The 25,451-nt window shown below is 36.6% G+C and overlaps 1 protein-coding gene across 1 annotated transcript; it reads left to right on the top strand.

Annotated features, from left to right (window-relative positions):
• Positions 1–20,663: 20,663 nt before the first annotated feature.
• LOC149233635 (uncharacterized) lies at positions 20,664–21,380 on the top strand. The gene is given in 1 exon segment (XM_089376788.1): positions 20,664–21,380. A coding segment is annotated over 1 exon segment (717 nt).
• Positions 21,381–25,451: the final 4,071 nt, after the last annotated feature.

The following is a 25,451-nucleotide window of genomic DNA, read 5'->3' as shown; positions in this document are numbered from 1 at the left end:
TTAGTGGTTTGACTTTGTCTATTAGGTCAAAATTAGCCGTTGGCAATATAGTCGTTGGAGTCTCTGCACGCTCTATTTAATCAAGCTAAGCCGGATTGGTTCTTCAACTTGTCCTGATGATGAACCACACTGGTTGGTTCGAAACGCGTCGACAAAAGATTGGTTATGTGATTTTGCCAAAGAGTTTCTGAACAATGTTATGGATCACAGAAGTCTAAATTCCTTCATATAATATGTTTCATCTAATTTCTTTTAAACATAATGTTTGAAATTTTTTTGATAAATTTTAAAGAGGTTGAATAAAAAATCAATATCATAAAATATACACAAGGAAAAAATTTCAAGAAATACCACTATCTTTGTTTACAGGTTCTCTTCAAAAGATTGCTCTTGGTTTTTCAATTTATTTACATAGTTGAAAAAAAAATTATGTAAAAACATGTGTCTGCAAAATGCAAATGAAATATTCTTTGCAAACTTCCAAAAATAATAAAAAATATAATTTTGGATAAAAAAATAAAAAAATAAATACGAAAAGCTTAGCTATATTAGTGTAAATCATGCTTTTATATATATATATATATATATATATATATATATATATATTAGACTAAGTTATACTATGTGAACATAGACACACCTCTTAAGTTGTGTGAAACTTTTGAAGGACATTATACAACACTAAATAATTTTGTAAAAAATATCATTAGGACAACAACATAATTCTCCACAATTTGTCTTTTTACTTCAAATCAAAATTCATAGTGCTTATATGAATTTTGAGGGCTTTAATTTGATAAAAGAGGAAAAACTTAAAATTTCATCACCACATTTGGCCCAAATGTGTAACCCATCTTCATGCATTCACCCTACCACCATAGCACATCATTGTAAACTTCATATCATACCTATTAATTCTATTATTACAATGTGTCACAAGATTAAAAATATTTTCTTTTTCCACTGTTAAAAATTCTCTCTTGTTTCATATCATACATGTAGGAAAGTATTTGTTTCACCTTAATGTTTGGTGCTACATGATATGTTGTGCCTCGAAAATCATTTTTCACATCATAAGCATCCTCCAAACCATTGTATCATGGAAAAGTTTTGCTTCTTGAAACAAGGAGAATTTTTCTCCTCCTTTCTTCACTTTTCCCTATCTTTTTTTTTTTATCCTATTCTCCCCTTATTCTTTCATCTTAGGAAATGTTGACACTTGCAACATAGTTTATTTCCCTTCACTTTTTTTTGTTATATGGAATCACTCAAATAACATTGTGTGATGTATTGAACATTTTTTTTGGCGTGATACATCACTTGATAATATCATTTCCTTTGATGTGATGCTCCCTTCTTCTCATACATTTCCTTTGTCCATTTCCTCTCTACCTTGTCTATGTCACAAACAAAAGATATTCAATCTTGGAACATGTTGGAGCCAAAGGTTTTGTTGGTGCAACATATCAAACACACAAAAAAAATGTTTGTATATATATATATATATATATATATATATATATATATATTCCCTAGGGTTGTAGATCAATTAACAATAAGCTTCACTATTAAGGAATTCCTTGTGATGTCCCTATTTCAAACCCACAATTAGTCATGTGTTCCATGTCAGGGGTCAAATTGGTACACCTAGAGGTTCTACGGGCAGAGGTTAGGATCTACCTCGTGTCACTTGATTTCAAGCCTATCCTAGTTTCCAATTCTATTAGTTCACAGTGTGTGTAAAATATGTGGCCTTATGACAGAAGCTACATCAAGCATTAAATTTTCCAACTTTATTATATAACATTACCTTTTTCCTTGACATCATTTTTCATACCAAAATAATTTGTGGGTGCAGTGTGCCACACTCCAAAAATTTATGATGTAGCACATCACTCCACACAAGCTTTTCCTTGCAACACCAAGCTAGTCAATCTAGGCCAAGTGTACTCGAAGTACTCATGGGTTCCATTGTTCATGTGATATGCCCAAAAATGCCTTCATAGCCCCTAAATGGTAGAATAATCCATAGAGACCTTAATTATATTTCCTAAGGCATCAAAGGGCATATTGTGACCTTAAAATCAAGCCCCTACTTAAGATTCTTACTCAAAGTAGTGGATGAAAATCTAAATATTTGAACCTCAAATCAAGTATAAGTGCCTCCTGTTGAGTCTTGAAAATGTCATTCATTTCCATTACACTTTCACTATTATGTCCATTATATCACCTCCACTTCACTTCCATTTCACTACTATGTCACTACATTTATCTCACTTTCATTATCATTGGGCCACATTTATGTTTTTCCAAACTTTATTAATTCTTAGCCTTTTAAGTGAATTTGTGGTTAAAAATTAGGAAATAATGTGCATATGCTTATACCTAACATGTGGGTTGAGATTTTTGACATGTGTAGGTTAAAATGAGGCTTCTAGAAGGCCCTTATGTGGCACTCTAAGGCCAAATTCGAATTTGAGTGGAAAGAGTCATGGGATCATGAGGATATGTGTCACAACTCCTAATTGTATTGAAACTCTAAAAAGACATGTGTCTTATCAGTTCCTATTTTGATTAGGACTCTAGAAGTAGAGGGAGAGATTCATGGACTCTCATTAATGAGATGGCGTTTCATCTTTTTGTATAAATAGGAGATCTTTGTCCTTCATTTGTTAGTTTTTGGAGTTTAGAGCTTAGCTTGTTAGCTTGTGAGTCTTAGCTTAGCTTGGAGTTTGTAGTTCTTCCTTGATGGCTTTTGAAAGTTTTGGAGAGCTTTGTTGTACTTTGTACTTTTGAAGAATTTGAATAAAGCTTTGATGTTCTGAACATGGAAGGAGATGTGAAGTAGATGTCATGGAGCACATTAGAATGTAAGGTAGAGTAGATTTTATTTTGTAATTTTACTTTGATTTCATTTTATTGCTTTCAAGCTTGATAGATTAGATTTTCCATTCATGCAATTTTAATTCATGCAAGTGTGTTCAACTAGTTGATTGTAGATTAGTTTTTCTTTACATGTTTTTGCATCAAATAGTGACATGAGATTTGCCTCTCTGCTGACTTTGTTTTAGCTTTTCAATTTCAGTTATGCTTTGATTTCAGTCTTATTTTTTTGCTTTGTCAGTTAGTTTAGATATCAAATTCCCCATATCATTGACATTATCTCCAGAGCCATAGCTTAGACTACTTGGCGAGCTATCGGACTATGAATGATGTGATTTGATTTTAGCTTTATTTTTCTGCAATTAGATATCAAATTCCTCATATCATTGACGTTATCTCCAGAGCCATAGTTTAGGCTACTTGGCGAGCTATCGGACTATGAATGATGTGATTTGATTTTAGATTTATTTTTCTGCAATTAGATATCAAATTCCTCATATCATTGACGTTATATCTAAAGCCATAGCTTAGACTACTTGGCAAACTATCAAACTATGAATGATGTGATATGATTTTAGCTTTATTTTCTGCAATTAGATATCAAATTCTTCATATCATTGACGTTATCTCCAGAGCCATAGCTTAGAATACTTGGCGAGCTATCAGACTATGAATGATGTGATTTGATTTTAGTTTTATTTTCATCAATTAGATATCAATTCCTCATTTTATTGACGTTATCTCCAGAGCCATAGTTTAACCCCGAAAAGACTACTTGGTGAGCTATCAGACTATAAATGAAGTGAATTGGTTTTACTTTTATTAGTTTGCAGTTTTTGATTTGTTTGAGTGCAATAGCTTAACTTTTATTTATGTATTTGGATAAGCAGCAGAGATAGTGATTTCATGATCAGTATTTCATCTTTTTCTTGATTTAAGTAGCTGCATATTTACACTTTTGTTCAAGTACTGATTTTATCAATAACATGTTTTGAGATCTTTTGAAGTGCTAAGTTTTGGAAGTTACTATAAGGGACATAAACCTTATCTTAAAATCTACATCAATACTTGACCTTTAAAAGTATTCTTAAGACCTTAGAATGGGATTTCCATTTGCATTAGACACTTTAGGAGATCAACAAGAACAAAACTCCAAAAAAAACACAAACTATAAAACAACGAAGTAAGAAAAAGGTTAACTAAGCACATATGGTGCAACACACTTCATTAGTTTATGATACCCAGATTGATAATCTATGTAGAGCAATTTAAGACGTTAAATTGACTAGACATTTTGGTGCTGTTGCCGGGGAAGTGTAATTAGGAGACCTTATTTCTTACATCTAAAAAGAATTTAATAATTCTTGAGTATGCTCTCCTCCTGCATTTCGTGTGATCTGGAGGATCAGAAAAAAGGATTGTTAAGTAAAAAAAAATTAATAATTCTTGAGTATGCTCTCCTCCTGCACTTTGTGTGATCTGGAGGATCAGAAAAAGGATTGTTATGTGAAAAAGAGAGAGAGAGAGAGAGAGAGAAAGAGAGAGAAAATGGGATAAAATAAACTTCATCATTTCATTTGATTAAAAAAAAATAAAAAAATAAAAAATAAAAATCATTGTTTTGTTTAATGAAATGTATATGTATATTTTTAATTTTTGAAAGTATAACATATAATTTTATTAACAAAACAATTTAAAAAAAATACATTAAAAAGAATATAATAAATTTTATTATTTTGTTTAGTAAAATATATATGTATATTTTTTTATTTTTGGAGATATAACATATGTAATTTTATTAACAAAATAAAGAAAAGAAAAAAAAACAACAAAACAAATAAAAAACCAACTCCATGAAAACCACGTAGGGCTAAGAAAATAAAAGTTTGTTTTTTTGGCAAATGAAATAAAGTGTAACAGGTGATTGCATTTGGAGTATCAACGATAAGTGAAGGATCGAAACTGTGAAATGAAGCTACAGTGAATTGATGCTTCATCCTCAGTATCGATTTCAACAAACCTGCAATATAAATTTTATTCCATTAGCGCTGAGCTCAATAGTGGAATTTCAAAATGCAGATCAAAATTACATAAACAGGTGTGTTGATTTAGGTAAATCTGACGGACATATACTATCTCCAAACGCATACAATCAAAGAAAATCTCCATGTGGTAGGTTATCGCAACTATGACTGCTCATAATACTGCTGCAAGAATTTTCCAAGACGCTCATGAACCTGCAAATTCAAACACAGCAATTTAGAAAAAAACGCAAAACAAAGAAAAATGTCAAACTTTGAATGCACGATCTGGCCAAACGGGGACGAATTTGGGAAAAATAAAACATGGGTTTTTTCACCAGTAGGGTCAGTTAGATAACCCAGAAACGGTTTTAAGAAATTCGTGGCGGTTTGAGAGAATTTCTCAGTTCTCTAAAGCCTCTTTTTGCTTGCCGCGTGAAGAAAAACAGATTTTAATTAATGAACAAGCTATGATTTAATTCGGCAAGGGAATTTCAATTTGGAGTCAACTATGTGCTGAAAATCAATCATGATTACACGTCTCTTGTTTTAATAATTCATCTAACACCTGTTTAACAACAATCTCAATTGAATATGACTCTGTTTAACTCCATTACGTGAACCAGTTGTATACGGCTCTTCACAGCCGATTAATAAGACGTGGCAAATTATTCAACATGGCAATGTATTCAAAGTCGCTGTTAAGGATCCCAAAGTGGATGCCGTGGTCTATTTGGTTGAATCCGCGGATAGTTTCTTCAGACAGTTTCATGCTGCATATGTGGACGTTGTGTCAAATCCTTTCCATGTACCAGGAAAGAGAATCACCTCACGTGATTTTGCTGAAAGAGTCAGTACGATAGTGAGATCATTTGGGACATCAAAAAAAATATAGGCTTCCCTATCCGTCCTGTTTGAACTTCTCTCAAGTTCAGATGATTGGTTAAGGCATTTCAGCTTTATTGAATTTGAGCTTATGTCGTGCCTTCACAATATTTTTCCTTGTCTAGACTCTGGAGTGCATGCATATTCTTCATAGTAAGATTGTCATTTTCTCTAAATTCACCACATGGATAGGTTTCTATTGACGATTTTGAAATGTGAGCATCTTGAAACTAAAATATGTTTGAGATTTGTGGAGGTTAAATTTGATCATTGGTCATGGGATAGGAAGACTTTAGCACCTTGACTTTCTTTTGGCTGATGGTATAAATTATAAATGTCACATACAAACAGCCTAAATTTGTGTTCAATGGATTTGTATTATATGAATATCAAAAGGAATGTGATGATATAAAATCTGTCAGCACAATTTTTTTATTAAAAAAAATAAAAATAAGAAAATTGAATCAATAAAATGAATAAGTTATTTGCTCACTTTTCTGAAGGTATTGATTAATTTTGGACTGATGATGAAAGATGAATGGCTAACGTTTTATTCAAGATTTTTAGCTACAGAAACCGTGCACATTCCGTAGCTAAAGTCCAATTCTGCAGCTGTTCTCCAATTCCGCAGCTGAAAAACCTCATTGTTCAAATCAGCGTAACTTTCTCATACAAAATCAGATTTTGATGATTCAAATACTGTTGGAAAGATCTCAACAAGATCTACACAATGAGAAATCCATCATTAGAGTTTGAAATGGTCAATAATGAAATAAATTGCTGAAAAGAATCAACATCAACTTGAGGTGCTAATTTCAAAACAGGTATAAATTCTTTTGATTTTTTTTTCTTTGAGAACTTGTTTCATTAATAAAAATTCTTAGTTTTGTGTGTAAATATCATAACTAGAGAGATTGGCCATCTCTCTCCTTTGATAATCTTACATTCCATTGCAGAAGAAGTATTAGTTTTTTTTGCAGGTTCCAGGAGGAAGGACAAATGACTATAAGAGAATGGTGTCTCTCTAAAAGACCAATTTGTTTCATAAGAGGATGATCAACAACAAAGAGGAAATATGCTGATGCAAAATTAGATCCAAACACTTGAAAAACGTTCAGATACTATTGTCTCCATCACATCCATACCCCATAATAAACCATTCACCTCATTTCACTCCATACTTTCCATTTACATGCACTTTCCATCTCTTTTTGTCCATTCATAATCCACAAATAAAAGCAAGAGGCTCATTCACATGCTTATTTCCCATTGCCATTTCTGCTCTCCATTGCCATCTTCCATTTTCATCTTTCATTTCCTGTCATTTTCATTTCGCAAATAAGCCATGCTTCAATGCAAATTATTGAGTCCATAGTCCTTTGAGTCTAAGTTCCTTGTAAAGACACCTTGAGGCTTGCATGCCTTAATGACAAGTTCTCATGCTAACAAACAATGGGAACAGATTATTGTCCCTTGTTCGTCAGATCTTCTAGGTGACTCGACATCAACAAATTCATTCGTACCTAGCAAGATGTGTTTGGGCATCTTGACTCTCATTGTCATCAATGGTGAGAGTTCTCATGTTGACTAGTGGCATTCATTAATGGCCATTAAGTCAACAATTTCCTGCTATGTTCGACATCAGAACATTTTTTTTCACATAGTAGGAATTGTGCCAATGAGTTTTGAAGACATGAAGACTATTATTTTCAGCATTTTGGAGTAGATTCAACAAGTTTTAGTAGAAGCAATAAAAAGTCATCTTATCTCTTTATCCATGACTCCTCTTGTTCAGCCACTTGAAGAAGAATATGATCAGAATTTTGCAGCCACCACATATACAACTCATCCATTCCAAAGGGTAAGTTAAGGTACGTCATTTTCTAACTTTTGACCATAGAATTCCATAAAAAGCTAGAATAATAATTGTTGGAAAAACATTTCTCTTCCTCATTTCATAAAATTGCCAATACCATTAGTTGGGGGTGAATGCATTCATCTTCATAATTTGACATGTCCATATCATATTCAGGAGCCCACATACTTCCAACATATATTAACTATTACATTGTTATTATGAGCATACAATGGCTTTTCAAAAAGTTCTTAAAGGAGAAATTGGATACAACAAAATCATGGTTGTCACACAAGAACCAACCATCATGCAATCCAATAAGTATATACTTTGCAACAATAATCAAAATATCATTATGCAAAGTTCAAATATCAAAATAGAATGCAAAAATAAATAAAAAAATGGTTGTAACACAAGAACCAACCATGTTGCAATTCAAGTAAAACATTTTGCAAAAATATGAAGCTATCAAATGATATCATGCAAAGTTAAGCCAAGTTCAAGGATCAAAAGGGTTAATGTAATATATATTGCATGAGGACATGCAATAAATGCAGTTGGGGGGTATGTTGAGTCTTGAAAATGTCATTCATTTCCATTACACTTTCACTATTATGTCCATTATATCACCTCCATTTCACAACTATGTCACTACATTTATCCCACTTTCATTATCATTGGGCCACATTTATGTTTTTCCAAACTTTATTAATTCTTAGCCCTTTTAAGTGAATTTGTGGTTAAAAATTAGGAAATAATGTGCATATGCTTATAATAAACAAGTGGGTTGAGATTGTTGACATGTGTAGGTTAAAAGGAGGCTTCTAGAAGACCCTTATGTGGCACTCTAAGGCCAAATTCGAATTTGAGTGGAAAGAGCAATGGGATCATGAGGATACGTGTCACATCTCCTAATTGTATTGAAACTCTAAGAAGACATGTGTCTTATCAGTTCCTATTTTGATTAGGACTCTAGAGGTAGAGGGAGAGATTCATGGACTCCCATTAATGAGATGGCGTCTCATCTTTTTGTATAAATAGGATATCTCTCTCCTTCATTTGTTAGTTTTTGGAGTTTAGAGCTTAGCTTGTTAGCTTGTGAGTCTTAGCTTATCTTGGTGTTTGTAGTTCTTCCTTGATGGCTTTTGAAAGATTTTGAGAGCTTTGTTGTACTTTGTACTGTTGAAGAATTTGAATAAAGTTTTGATGTTCTCGACATGGAAGGAGATGTGAAGTAGATGTCATGGAGCACATTAGAATGTAAGGTAGAGTAGATTTTATTTTGTAATTTTACTTTGATTTCATTATTTTATTTTATTGCTTTCAAGCTTGATATATTAGATTTTCCATTCATGCAATTTTAATTCATGCAAGTGTGTTCAACCGGTTGATTGTAGATTAGTTTTTCTTTACATGTTTTTACATCGAATAGTGACATGAGATTTGCCTCTCTGCTGACTTTGTTTTAACTTTTCAATTTCAGTTATGCTTTGATTTCAGTCTTATTCATTTGCTTTGTTAGTTAGTTTAGATATCAAATTCCTCATATCATTGACGTTATCTCCAGAGCCATAGCTTAGACTACTTGGCGAGCTATCGGACTATGAATGATGTGATTTGATTTTAGCTTTATTTTTCTGCAATTAGATATCAAATTCCTCATGTCATTGACGTTATCTCCAGAGCCATAGCTTAGACTACTTGGCGAGCTATCGGACTATGAATGATGTGATTTGATTTTAGCTTTATTTTCTGCAATTAGATATCAAATTCCTCATGTCATTGGCGTTATCTCTAGAGCCATATCTTAAACTACTTGGCGAGCTATCGGACTATGAATGATGTGATTTGATTTTAGCTTTATTTTCTGCAATTAGATATCAATTCCTCATATCATTGACATTATCTCCAGAGCCATAGATTAACCCCGAAAAGACTACTTGGCGAGCTATCAGACTATAAATGAAGTGAATTGGTTTTGCTTTATTAGTTTGTAGTTTTTAATTTGTTTGAGTGCAATAGCTTAACTTTTATTTCTGTATTTAGATAAGCAGCAGAGACAGTGATTTCATGATCAGTATTTCATCTTTTGCTTAATTTAAGCAGTTGCATATTTACACTTTTGTTCAAGTACTGATTTTATCAATAACATGTTTTGAGATCTTTTGAATTGATAAGTTTTGGAAGTTACTATAAGGGACATAAACCTTATCTTAAAATCTACATCAATACTTGACCTTTAAAAGTATTCTTAAGACCTTAGAATAGGATTTCCATTTGCATTAAACACTTTAGGAGATCAACAAGAACAAAACTTCAAAAACAACACAAACTATAAAACAACGAAGTAAGAAAAAGGTTAGCTAAGCACATATGGTGCACCACACTTCATCAGTTTACGTTACTCGGATTGATAATTTATGTACAACAATTTAAGATGTTAAATTGACTAGACACCTCCTTCCTAGTCAGTCATGGGAGGCTAGGATCATAAGACCATAAAAGATTCATATTAAACATTTAAATTTTATCTAATTACATTGATAATACAACTTGACATTTCAACTTCAAATGGACTTAAAACTCTCTTCCATCATGTCAAACTATAAAATTTATCTAATATGATGGAATGATTCTGCTCACACCCCACTATCCCTCCACCAACACACACACACACACATATAATTAATGAGTACAAATACCAACCATATTCTCATATACACTAACGATCGATTTCACAACAATAATCATAAACATATGTGTGATTCAAAATTGGAGTCAAGGTCCCTAAAGTAATGACATCACTTTATTAATGATTATTGTGAGGGAAATGCTTCAATCTTCAATTATGCATAATGGAACTAGCACATTACTTTGCAACCTATCTTACTCATGCATATCTGAAATACAATAATAGAATGCCGTATATTAGCATACAACATCCATAGATCAAAAGACTTACAAATTTCTTGTAACATAAGTTTTTGACCATTTATTAATCTCTTGTTAGGGATAAGCATGGCCATCAAGTCCTATATGCATTGCACATATGTATAAACAATATAAATATGCAACAACATTCAATTAAGTCTATATTTTCCATTTTTAGCCCAAAATAGGACTCTTGTACTTGAGAAGTTATTGTCCTTACCTAATATTTCAAACATACGATCTCAAATTCACAAGGGTAATATACATACTCATGAGTAAGAATATTTTGTGTTAATGTAGATGCTTTGTGAAGACTAGTCTTCTAAAAAAGGTATAAAAACCTTATAAAATTATCTTTAAACTTTACATCCTTTACAACCCAAATGTGAAGGGAAATATATATTTAGATCTATATGAGTGTTTACACATGGAATGTTCCTTTTTATTGGCTTCATACTTATATATGTTGTATAGAATAAAGGTTCCTAAGCCCAACACATAGTTGTAACAATAGCCAACCGATTTAGTAAGAAAACTTACTTTATTCTAACTCCTCCAAACCAAAGACAAGAGCTACTCTATGGCTTTATAGGTGGGAGACATTCACTGATTCTGCCAACAGCAGGTGCTATTTTCTAAACCTTAGGGTTTTCAGATTTGGCAACTTTTCTTTTCCTTTATCAGGATTCTTCCATCCCTAGAAAATCCCTTATTTAACCTCTTATGGAAAATATATATATAACCCTCTTAACCTTTGGTTAACGTGGCTAAGCACATGGAATCCACATATCGGCGGTATTTCCTCTTACTAAAACATTTATAAGGGAATACATACACAAACACTTCTTTTGCCTTTGATACAGCCTCTGCACATTTACCGAGGTTAGCTTTATTGCTAATCGACATTGCTCCCTTCACGGGTCACGCACACATATATCTTCGTCCCCCCGATATGTGACTATCACCTCCAAAATGCACTATCAGTGCTTAAAAACATTGATATCCTGTTTATACAGTGAACATATTCCGAAAAAGGCTAGAACACAAAACCAGACTTAAAATTTTATAAACCATACTTGTGGTCTCGTTGGGTCTACGGCACTGATCTCCACTCTCTGACCCCTCTGATACCTGATTGTCGATTATCGACTATTGGTATTGCTCCACCACGATATCGCAAGTCACAAATCAGCGTATCCTAAGGCCGACACCCCGCCTCTATAAAACTCTGATGCGACTAACCTCTTAGACCCGATAGGTTATTAATTTCGCTTCATAAAATGTCGGGTCCGGGTCTGTCCAAACTCCATTTTTCACCGATTTCAATGTAATTTGGGTTTTCCGCTTGCGGCCCAAAATTGCATAAAAACTCCGCCGAAATAATCTCCACCGTCGATCTCTTAGATCCGACGGCCCCTGAGTCTCACTTCTTCAGCCTTGTGTTCCTCTGTCTTCAAGCCTTTTCCTCACTTCCGCTGTGTTGCGAACAATCTCTTTTATGGAAGCTTTTCGCCTCTTTGGTCACGCCAAATTCACCTGCAAGAATATATGCATACAGAGAAGCTATAATTCAGATTAATTTCAGTCTTTCAACCATTCAAAGTCATAGATACACAATTTCTAAATTAGACTTGCGCATAAAGAGAAAAAGAAACATGACAAGTATTTTTTTAGACTCAAACTCTCTCTGTGGTTCTCCTTAGAGTTTGCCCATAGGCTTACAACTTCTCTCCATTCGGCTAACCCCTTAATCTACATTATTGTGTCCTTTTTAATGCATCAATGGCAGTTCCTTTTGCAGTTTGAGGAACTATTTTTCCAATTTTGAGACACTTTTCTCAACTAATTCTCATCTAAGCCTATCTTGTCTAAATCAAAGCTAACAATGGTTGATTTAGCCTTTATTTACAATTAAAAAAATAAAACTAAATAAACTAGAAATTTCAGATGTTTCCCTCTCTATTTGTCAAAATAGAACGGGAAAACAAACAACAAACAAGAACCAACTCCCAGCTGTCGCCTCTTCATTCGGGTGCTCCTGCATTAGGCTCCCGGGGTGAATGAAATTCATCGCTCCTGTCCATGAGCTCTTCAATAAAGTACCCAATGTTCTAAATCTGGCCAACATCTAACCAAAAACTATCTTCAATAGGATGACCCTTCCCCTTGACTAGGTACTGCAGATATTACTTCCATCGAGTCCGTCTAACCACCTAGGTATCTAGGATCTATTCGATCTCTAGAGGATTTTCTGGGGGAATTTGTTTAATCCACATGTCACTCTCTTCCTAGGTGTCCCATGTTCGTCTTTTCGAACTGTCTTCATCCTCTGCTACAATGTAGTGGTACAGGTCTGATACATTGAAAATTGGTGAAATTCCAATACCTGGAGGCAACTGCAATTCGTAAGCATTTGCAGAAAATTTCCGAAGAATCCTGCAAGGCCCAATATTTTTCCATTTCAACTTGTTGTACTCGCCTTTAGGAAACCTCTCCTTACGTAGGTGTGCTAATACCAAGTCTCCTACGTTGAATTGCACCTCCCACCTCTTCAAGTATACCTTCTGCTTATATTTTTGGCTACTGTTCTATAATTTTAATTTCACCTGTTCATGAAGATCGGTGATTGCCTTTGTGAAGTCTTCACCATCAGCACTTCTACGCTCCAACTATCCCAAATCCCGTAACTCATGTACTCCACATGGGTGCATTCCGTATAGGATCTGGAAAGGACTACTACCTGTACTCTGGTTGGGCAAATCATTATAAGCAAATTCTTCTTGTGCAAGCACACGATCCCACTGTCGAGAATTTTCTCCAACCAAAATCCTAAACAAACTTCCTAGACTCCGGTCCACCACTTCAGTTTGGCCATTGATCTATGGATGATAAGCTGAGCTGAAGTTTAGTTTGGTGTCTAACTTCTTCCACAAGGTTCGCCAAAAATGTCCTGTAAATTTAACATTACGATCTGAAACAATAGACTTTGGCAAGCCATGTAATCTATTTATCTCGGTAAAGAACAATGTGCTACATGTGTGGCATCACTGGTTTTCCTGCATGGAATGAAATGTGCCATTTTAGTGAAATGATCCACCACCACCATGATGGAATCGAATCCCCATTGTGTCTTTGGCAGGCCTAAGACAAAGTCTAAACTGACTGAGTCCCATGGTCTACTCAGAATGGGTAAGGGTGCATACAACCCTGTGTTTTGGCTATGTCCCTTAGCAAGCTGACACATTTTGCATCTAGTTACAAATCTTTGTACATCTCTGTGCATCCTCGGCCAATAGTAAAAGTGGCTTAACTGATCCAAGGTCTTGTCTATGCCAAAATGCCTGGCTAAACCTCCACTATGCTTTTCCTGGATTAAGTTCTCTCTCATAGAACATTCCGGAATACATAACTGCCCTCCTTTGAACAACAATCCTTCTTGCATGTTATAGTCCAGCCACGAACTACTATCTCTCAATAATGGATTTTGGCAAGCTTCATAAGCTTCCTTAAAATCTGCATCTGCCCCATACAAGTCCTTAAGGTGTTCAAATCCTAACACTTGTATGGTACTTTCTTGTAGGATCAGATTCCTCCTGCTTAACGCATCTGCCACTTTGTTGGCTTGACCGCTGATATGTTTCAACACAAATGTAAAACTCTGCAAGTACTCCACCCACTTCACATGTTTATGTTTCAGCTTATGCTGCTGCATAATGCACTGCAACACTGAATTGTCTGAAAATAAGACAAATTCATTTGTCAACAAATAATTCCTCCAATGTTTTAGTGCCTGAACCACCGCATAAAATTCCTTGTCATAGGACATGTATTTTTGCCTACTTTCATTTAGTTTCTCGCTGAAATAGGCTACCAGCTTGTCCTCTTGGCTGAGTACTGAACCAATGGCTGTCCCATTGGCATCACAACGAACTTGCAAAATTTTGTTAAAGTCCGGCAATTTTAAAATTGGTCTTTCAGTAATTTTCTTTCTGAGCAGCTGAAAGCTCTTCTCTACCATTTCTGTCCAATGGAAATGCTGATTTGTTTTCTTAATGGTGTCCAACATAGGTTCACAAATTCCACTAAAATTTGTAATAAATTTCCGATAAAAATTCGCCAATCCAAGAAAACTACACACTTCAAACAAACTCTTGGGGGATGGCCAGCCAATTGTAGCTACAACCTTTCCCGGATCCATTTTAAATTCATTTTCAGCAATCACAAATCCTAGATAGATTAACTCTTTCTTGAAAAAAGAACATTTCTTCAAATTTATCAGCAATTTATTCTGCTGCAATCTTTCTAATACATACCTCACGTGTCGAAAATGTTCCTCATTTGTCTTGTTAAATATCAGTATATCATCTAGATACACAAACACAAATTTTCCAATGAATTCCTTGGGTATCTCGTTCATCAACCACATGAATGTACTAGGAGCATTGCTCAATCGAAATGGCATAACCAACCATTCGTACAAGCCTTCATTTGTCTTGAAAGATGCCTTCCACTCATCACCTTCTCGAATTTTGATTTGGTGGTAGCCGCTTTTCAGGTCTATCTTTGAAAAGTATGTTGCTCCACTAAGACAATCCATCATATCATCCATTTGAGGTAATGGGAATCTGTACGTGATAGTAATCTTATTAATGGCCCAGGAATCCGTGCACATTCTCCACTCACCTCCTTTCTTGGGAGCTAAAATGGTCGGAACTGCACAAGGGCTTAAACTCTCCCGAATCAGTGCTTTATCCAACAACTCCTACACCTTCTTCCAAATTTCTTCATTATCCTTTGGACTCATCTGATAGGCAACCTTGTTTGGAAAATTGGTTCCCAGAATAAAATCAATATGGTGACTGATGCTCCTCTTTGGTGGTAATTTATTCGATAGATCATCTACCACAATATCACTAAATTCTTGTAGCATGTTCTATATATGTTTTGTCAAATCAGTAAGCTTGGTATGTACTAATGCTGTTCTTGCTCTTCTCACAACCACATAACCCATTTCGCTCTCTTCAATCTATTGCATAAACTTATTTCCTCCCAGCAGTAATGCTTTCGTTCTGCTTGTTTCTGTTGTCTTATCTCCTTCCTTGGCTGCTTTCATAGGTACCAAGGTATGCTTTATCCCATCCTTGACAAATCGGTAACAATTTGCCAGTCCATCATGGACTACCTTTCTGTCGTATTGCCATGGTCTACCCAACAGAATATGGCACACATCCATCAGCATGATGTTGCAAATCACTTTATCCTTGTACTTGCCTATCTGAAAATCCACCTCGCATTGTTCATCAACTAACATTTGGTGTCCCTTCTGCAAACGCGACACCCTGTATGGAGTTGGGTGTCTTATTATCTTCAAACCCAATTTTTCCACCATCCCCATAGCTACCAAATTATCGGTACTCCTGCTGTCAATAATCAACTTACAACATTTTCCATGTGACTTGCATATAGTCCCGAATAATGCTTTCCTCTGCGTCTGATCAACTACTTCCTTGGCTGGTTTCAATAACACCTTGTTCAATACCAAGGCTTCCCTAGTTTCTAGCATACTCTTCACCACCTGTGGTGGTGCCTCTGCTTCATTGGGTTGAGCAATATATGCTCCCCTCTACCCAGTTTGCTCATTTTTAGGACATTCAAAGGACCTCCGTCCCCACTTGTGACACTTGTAACACTGATAGGAATTTCCTCTGCCTCTGCCACTACCTCTTCCTCGCTGGTATGGCCTTCCTCCTCTGGTGTTACTTTCCCTTTCACTCTGTACTGGAGTCTTCGAACTGCTACCCTCTTCATTGCTACTGGCAATCTTACCTCTGCCAAAGTTCTGTCCTCAACCTCTACTAGAACCTCATCCTCTCCTGGCATTCTGTTTCCTAGCAATCTTTTCTTCCGCCTTCAGAGCACTCTAATAAGCTTCATCTATGGTTTTAGGGGAAAGAATGCTAATTCCATCTAAGATCTCCATCCGCAGGTCATTTCCAAACCTCGCTATCTTCTCAGGAGTATATTCAACATAACCAGCTCTCAGGTTAATTTTATAAAATTCTTCTATATATTCCTTCACAGTCATCGTTCTCTATTTCAGGTTCTGCACCTATTTGTAAAGGGCAATCTGGTAGTCTTTGGGCAGAAACTTACTCTTCATTTTTGCAACCATCCTATCCCACCTTCTAATCAAGGGTTTGTTTAATCTCCTCCTTTCTGCCTATACACTATCCCACCATAATGCTGCATGGCCTATAATTTGGTGACAGAAAACCTAACCCTCTTATCTTCACTGATTTCTTCATACTCAAAATATTTATCCAGTCCAACAATGCATCTATGGACAAACTGCCATCATAATTAGAGAGATCTAGCTTTGGCTTGCTACTAGACAACAAAAATGACTTTAAGAGCTTAATTTCTAGCCCTTCATCATCTTACCCATCTATCATAACCACATTTTCCTCATCACTATCATCTCCATCTTTCGGCTCTCTATGCCTCCCTACTTCTAATGCTACCAAACGTGCAGTCAGGTCTCTGATCTCCTCTCTTAATTCCCCATCTGCTGCTCTTCTAACGGCTCTTCCTCGACCCCTTCTTCCTACCTCCATCTTTACTGAGAGAAGATAAAACCTGCTCTGATACCAAAAATTGATGTTGCTGATTAACAACAGGCGTTATTTTCTAAACCTTAGGGTTTTCAGCTTTGGCGTTGTTTCTTTTCCTTTATCAAGATTCTTTCATCCCTAGAAAATCCTTTATTTAACCTCTTACGGAACGTATATATATAACCCTCTTAACCTTTGGTTATTGTGACTAAACACATGGAATCTACATATCGGCGATATTTCCTCTTACTGAAACATTTATAAGGGAATACATATGCAAACACTTCTTTTGGCCTTTGATACTGCCTCTGCACATTTACCAAGGTTAGCTTTATCACCAATTGGTGTTGATCCCTTCATGGGTCACACACACATATATCTTCATCCCCCCGATATGCAACTATCGCCTCCAAAATACACTATCGGCACTTAAAAACATTGCTATCATGTTTATACAGCAAACATACTCCGAACAAGGCTAGAACACAAAGCTAGACTTAAACTTTTATAAACCACACTTGTGGTCTCGTCAGGTCTGTAACACTGATCTCCACTCTCCAACCCCTCCGATACCTGATCACCGATTATCGGCTATCGGTATTGCTCCACCGCAATATCGCAAGTTGCAAATCGGCGTATCCTAACGCCGACACCCCGCCTCTATAAAACTCCAATGTGACTAACCTCTCGGACCCACTAGGTTATTAATTTTGCTTCATAAAATGCTGGGTCTAGGTCTGTCCAAAATCCGGTTTTCGCCGATTTCAATGTAATTTGGGTTTTTGTCTTGCGGCCCAAAATTGCATAAAAACTCCGCCGAAATAATCTCCATCGTCGATCTCTTAGATCTGACGGCCCCTGAGTTTCACTTCTTCAGCCTTGCATTCCTCTGTCTTCAAGCCTTTTCCTTGCTTCCGCTATGTTGCAAACAGTCTCTTTTATGGAAGCTTTTCGCCTCTTTGGTCACGCCGAATTCACCTGCAAGAATATATGCATACAGAGAAACTATAATTCGGATTAATTTCAGTCTTTCAACCATTCTAAGTCATAGATACATAATTTCTAAATTAGACTTGCGCATAAAGAGAAAAAGAAACACGACAAGTATTTTTTTAGACTCAGGTTCTCTCTGTGGTTCTCCTTACAGTCTGCCTGTAGGCTTACAACTTCTCTCCATTCGGCTAACCCCTTACTCTACATTATTGCATCCTTTTTAGTACATCAATGGCAGTTCCTCTTGCAGTTTGAGGAACTGTTCTTCCAGTTTTGAGACACTTTTCTCAACTAATTCTCATCTAAGCCTATGTTGTCTAAATCAAAGCTAACAATGGCTAATTTAGCCTTTATTTACAGTAACACAAAATGAAACTAAATAAACTAGAAATTTGAGATGTTTCCCTCTCTATTTGTCAAAATAGAACCGGAAAACAAACAACAAACAAGAACCAACTCCCAGTTGTTGCCTCTTCATTCAGGTGCTCCTGCATCATTTACATTACATCCATGAAGCTTATAATGGTAGGGTTATGGGGTCATATATATGAATTTTTATTAGCAAACCAATAATTAATTGCAGCCAATATGTTCATATGCCTAAGTACCATTTTTCAAGGAGGTTCAAGGCTACTAGTGTACCTACCCCAAAACATGCAAATGGCATAAAACCATTATAATAGGCTCTCAACCAGTTACCAAATGGTTACATAAAGTATCGTTATTGGAATTTTGTGGTTTGGAGTTTCTGAGAGTTGATAAATCCAAGAGAATGGTGACCATCCTTTCTTAATCACCATGTGGCTTTAAATCGATATAGAAACTAGTTGGAGATGAATATTATCTTGCCTGGCAAGAAAAAGAACATATCAAAACAATGATTTGGCTCATTTCATTGTGCAAGGGAAGAAAAAAAAAACCAATTAGGTGGACAAGTTGGTAAAATCACAATAAAAATTCAATTTTAAGTAAAAGCTTGGCAGAACAATGTTATGCGATAACTAACAAAAATTCATTGAGTTTATACATTCTTCTTCTTCGAAACTATAGTGATTCAGCTTATAGAGGAAGAAAATGTTTTTGAGAGAAGTATTTTGCATTAGAAATAAGTCAAGTCAAACCAATGAATAAAATCAAATCAAAGATCCACATCTATCACTTGATCATTGTCTATAGCACCCATGATCAATCATTATGATACCAAGCTTGCATAAAAAATTGTTGCATAAAAGAACCTTGCAAGCTAAATCATTTTCAAAAGGGAAAAAAAGACTACACAAAACTCAACCACAGTGCAACACAACTGTATAAATTGAATTGTTGGTAAAAGTCAATAGGAATCAATCCATGATAACCATAGAAACACTTTCTTAATGATACATCTCACATTGCAAAAAAAAATTTTAATAATAATAAAATTATTTTAAATTATTATTATTATTATTGTTAATCATAAAAAAATTAATATATAAATTAAAAAAATTTACATTTTTAAAAACACATAACATGATAGTCAATCATGGAGATTCATCCCCATTTTACCATGGAGAATATTAACTTGTAAATAGACTTTGTTACAATACCATGACTTATCAATACCACAAACTCAAACACCATAACTCATTTCATATGACATTTTTTTTTAAATTAATCAACTCATAATTACTTTTGAGATAAATCTCAATCTTTGATTTGTGACTACAACTAAAAATATTCTAGAATATTATATGGAGGTTGAATTCCTATCATTCACCTAATAAATATTGATAATTAAATTAAAATTTTAGAAACTCTATCTTTATAGATCTCATAAAATTATTCCTTATTTTTCAAATCTATACTTCAATCATAATTTATTTTATAATTCAAGTTATTATTGTTTTTCTAACTTAACTCATTATAGCTATTCACAACTAATTCTTTTGATTTTGAATATTCTATTGATATAAACTATTTTTGTTGTAATTTGAACTAATTATTATTTCTATTTCCAATGAAATCCGACAACCTTGGTTTTCACAAATATATTATAACACATGTTAAATATATTATGATGTATTAATATATAATAGATATAACCCAAACAATAATAACAACCAAAACTATATATTAAAACACCCTTCTGAAATTGCAAGGAAAAGTGGATGTCGGTAGAGTAAGTACAAAAGAAGAGCCAAAAGCAACATGTTTTATTAATGTTTCTATGATTGGGGCCTCCACTACTGCTATGCTGTTGGATAGCTAGGTGGGTCCTCCATTTTGTTGGTTGTTGCGATACGGAAATAATGGATAGTGTTTTGTTGACCAGATGCCTCTTTGTCGTTTCTGGTTTCCTCCCCACTTGCAACAATGCGTTTCTTCCTCGTTTGGCTTTGCTTCTTCTAGTGGGAATCCATCGTCTTCTCATTCTCCTTTTCTTTTCCTTTGGCTCTCGAGTATTTTTTTTTTTTTTATAAGAGTTGAAGGATATTTCCAGGTTGAGTCATGGACGGGGAGAACGAAGAGTCACGGGATCGAGTGTTAGCCGAAGATTACAAGAAACTGGAGCTATTCCAGGATGAGGTCGCTAAAACTATTGACATTGTGAACAAGATATTCAAGTATCTGGACAAGGTGTCTTTGGCCATGGCTTCTTACGTTAGCAACAAATGGAAGCACATCACCAATGACGAGTGTCTCTGGGAAGGCATCTGCACACGGCATTGGCCATCCACCGCCTCGCTTCACAGTGGGCAGTTGAAATCCATGGTCGTGGGCCTCGGTGGATTAAGGGATCTTTACATCAACTCCCTACAACCTCTTCTTGCCATAAAAAATAGCAATCACAAGGATTTTAAACCCAAGGGGGCTTCATCTTCTTCGGCCAAGAAAAAGTGGAGCAAGGACGAGGTCTATCTTTCCCTCTTGCTCTTTTCCATCGATCACTACTAGATAATACCCCCTATGCATCTGGATTAAGCTCGCATGGTTGGAATTATGTGCAAGCCCTGTCTAATTGAACAATATACAAGCTCCTCTTCCACCGCCTTCACTTGTGATATCCATCACCTTTTGGACGAGTGGAGAATAAACTATAGCTCTTACCCATCCAACATAAGAAACAACACTATCCCTCATCATTCATCCAAAAAAATGAGCATTAAGGGTGAAGATGTTGGCTATTGTTGGGGATCCATGGATTCAAAATCCGCTCCTAAATAATCCTTGCAATACATATAACATTAAAGGTAATGGTCACTTTTTTTCAGAAGGCATGACTATCCTTATTGATCCAAGCATGCTTCCTTGTAATTGAACATGTACACATATCATCTCTCAAGGGACTCCAATTCCTTGACGAATCCAGTCATAACTTAAAACCAATCGTTATACCTATCAAATACATGTTCATGAATATAGCACATATCCGCACAATGTCAGCAAAAGTCAAGGTTAAGAAGACTTATTGTATTCATGCAAAGAACTCATTTGTTTGGAATTCTCACCAAAGGAATTCTCACCCAACTCCTTTGTTTTACCTTTTTCATTGCTACAATTGAGTCTTACTATTTATTGTCACATCACCCAATTGTTAGCTATATAAACAAATCAATTGTTACCTTACCATGCTAATGCCAAGCATGTTTCCCTAAAAATGTTCACACATGTCAGTCACATGTTCCAAAGATAAATACGTCATGTCTATTAATTTGAAATCAGTCCTTACCAAGACTAACAATGTTAGGGTCCCACCCTAACCCCCTTATTTATGTAATGGGATCACGTCATAGTGAAGAGTCAATAAAGCCCATATTAATAATTGTAAGTGGTTAATCCGCAATTAATGACGAAACCATAGTTAGTTGCAAATGGGCCGTAGTATTAGATAGATGGTATTAATAAAACCCACGGTATTGGCCGGTGGTATTGCATGTATGAGTCATATATAAAGGATAGAGACTCCCTGCGAGGAGCATCGTGTCCTATTTTGTAGTCGAGTTCTGCTCTATTGGAGGTTGCCGCCTCGAAGAGGCAAGTGAACATTACTCTCTGAATAATAAAATCATTGCTATTCTGTGTTCTGGGTATCTTTTCTTCGCATATTCTGTATTTGGGTATCATTTTGCAGGTTAAGAGCATAACATGTGGTATCAAAGCACTTTCCAGGGCCGGTGGGATCTCCATTTCTTAGCAATTTTTTTTTTTGGCTAGAGACGTGTTCCGGCATCTTTAAACCACGGGATCTGTCATTGAGCGCATAAACCTGCAGATTTGGGGAGGCATGCATGCAGGAAATACAATAGGTGGTCACGTCTGTTGGACTCCCTTGTAACCCCTGTGGGTACCCCTTTGAGTAGTAGCGCATTAGACAGAACCGCGCATGGATTGTCTTCCACGTACCCTCTGGGTATATCGGAAGCCCCCTAGGCTCCCTTGAAACCTCGCCATAGATAAACCGTCAGCCGTCTTGCGGCTACAGTACACCGAGAAGAACACTCGGGGAGATTACTCGCCCGTACGATAGGGTAGTCGGGTTGTACGGCTAAGGGTACGGTCGATCCTCCTTAGTTAGAGCCCTGAAACATTGGGCCGAGTACTACTGCCAGACCCTTATGTATATTGCGATCTATAGCACCTGACACTCCTCAAGACCATAGTTCCCTTTTCTATCGGGGGATCACACAACATCTCTTCCAGATGCGCTTGTGCAAAGGGGTGCAGTAGCAGCAGACATCAGTCCCGCAGTCTCGAGTTCGCAGATCAACCATTCCGATCTATTAGATCCATCAGATCCACAAAAGTAGTATGTTCCGCCATCAGATCCACCATTAAGATCTCTCGGATCCACCAGATCGGAGTCGTTGTGAAGGGTTCCTATACCGGGGTATAATTTTCGCAGGATTTTTGGCCGCATTGACATTTTGAGGATTTGGCCACTGCAGTATTGATAAGGAAGGAGTAAAACTCCATTAGGAGTTTTCAGAAGGAAAAATAAAAAAAAATAAAAAAAAATAAAAAAAAAAAATCGGGGTGCTTATTGGTTATCTAGCCCATCAGAATCAGGACGACGAGCTGATCACAGTGGTACCATTCACTTCTTAGTGAAATTTTTTAGGCGGTCCCAATTTTAAAAAAATCCGGTTGGTGTATGGTAGAAACTAGAGCTCAAGCGATGGCCAATAAAAGGATGGACAAACTTGAAGAATCAATTCACAACCTCCACATTCAGCTTACCAGACTATGTAGCATGGTCGAGAAAATAGTCCCGAAGGGCAAGGAGAAAGCCCACGAGGAGGAGTATAATGGCACTGAACACAATGAGGGTGAGTCTAGCCACTCTCCTCACGTCTGGCGCACCCACCCACCACCCAGTCAACGACCTCCCAAGTTGGATATGCATAAATTTGACGGTTCTCACCCGTCGGCTTGGATAGCACAAATGGAGCAGTATTTCAAACTGAATCACATCTTCGATGATGCGACTCAGCTTATGTTGGGGAGCATGTACTTGGACAATGAAAGGTGGCAATGGTGGGAATGACATCAGCGTTGCACTGGACCTTTTAGGACTTGGACCAAATTCACCAAAGCTCTTCAAGACCGCTTTGACCAGGAATCATCTTTTTTGGGTCGTCTTACTAAGCTCCGACAGACTGGTACAGTGGATGAATATATTACAGCTTTTGAAGCCTTAGCCTTCCGGACTTGGGGTCTCTCAGATGTGTTCTACATGGAATGTTTTATCAGCGGTCTTAAAGAAGCTATCAAAGCCCAAGTCCTACTGCACCACCCTCCCACATGGATGCAGGCTTGCAAGGTAGCTCGTAACGTGGAACGTGCATTAGTAGCCCAATACAGTCGCCCAAATTTCTCCGCTAAAGGTCGCCCCCCACAGGCTCACAACACAACTCAAACACTTCAGGTCCAAAAGGTGTCACCTACGGAAATGGCCGAAAGAAGAAAGCAAGGCCTATGTTACTACTGTGATGAAAAATACTCCCCAGGTCATAAATGCAAGGAGCCCAAATTTTTTCAAATTGATGCCACTAACTACAGCTCAAGAGAGGAAGATCCACCACTGGAGGAACAGGAGCCGCTAGAAGAAGACAACCAAAAGGACAATGTCTCTGACGAACCAGTTATTTCGTTGCATGCTTTGGCAGGGATTTCTTCCCCTCAAACTCTCAAAATCAGAGGTTTTATTAAACATTGCCCAGTAGTAGTCTTGATTGATAGTGGAAGTACACATAATTGCATCCATCAAAAAGTCGCAAAAGCAGTGCATTGTTTTGTACGAGCAGTTTCTAACTTCCAAGTTCAAATTGCGGATGGAGGCACAATGAAATGTGAAGGCTGTTGTGAAAATGTCAAACTTCAAATGGGGGATTATCAGTTGAAAACCCACATGTTTGCCATACACATGGGGGGTTGCGACATTGTCCTCGGTGCTGAATGGCTCCGCACTCTTGGGCCAATCACAATGGATTTCCAGGAGTTATTTATGAGTTTTAAGCAGAACAACTACACACATACCCTCCGTGGACTCCAGGCAGGAGCCCCCTCTATCATCAGCTCGCATAGGATGGAAAAATTGTTAAAAAAAGGGCAATCATGGAGTTGTAGCTCAATTTAATGCCATCCAGGCAGTCGAAACAAAGCCTCTACCAATTCATCCTGAGATGCAACAGATTTTAAATAACCATCTACCGGTCTTTGACAAGCCTCATGAGCTTCCACCCTTGCGAGGGGAACATGATCATAGCATCACCTTGGTTCCAGGGGCCCAACCCCCAAGTGTGCGCCCATACAGATATCCATTCACCCAAAAGAATGAAATAGAAAAAATCATCAAGGAAATTTTGGAAGCAGGTGTCGTTCGTCCCAGCATTAGTCCTTATTCATCCCCAGTGGTCATGGTGCTCAAGAAAGATGGGGAGTGGCGGATGTGTCCCAACTTCACGGCCCTCAATAAGTTGACAGTCAAAGATAAATTCCCCATCCCGGTGGTTGATGATTTGCTGGATGAACTCAATGAGGCTCAATTCTTCACTAAGCTGGATCTCCGCTCAGGCTACCACCAAATTCGCATGAAGGAAGTCGACATCCCCAAGACTGCTTTCAGAACTCATGAAGGCCATTAAGAATTCTTGGTCATGCCATTTGGTCTTTGTAATGCCCCCTCTACTTTTCAGAGCCTTATGAACCACATTCTCAAACCATATCTCAGGAAATTTGTCCTTGTCTTCTTCGATGACATCCTCATCTATAGTTGCACTTGGGCCGCACATCTTC

Source organism: Pinus tabuliformis, chromosome J, assembly GCF_031772625.1.
Source record: "Pinus tabuliformis cultivar Carrire ecotype Pingquan chromosome J, CPIR1, whole genome shotgun sequence".
In the NCBI taxonomy this organism is placed as follows: domain Eukaryota; kingdom Viridiplantae; phylum Streptophyta; class Pinopsida; order Pinales; family Pinaceae; genus Pinus; species Pinus tabuliformis.
The sequence above is the reverse complement of the archived record's forward strand: the minus strand, read 5'-3'. Positions and strand labels throughout refer to the sequence as shown.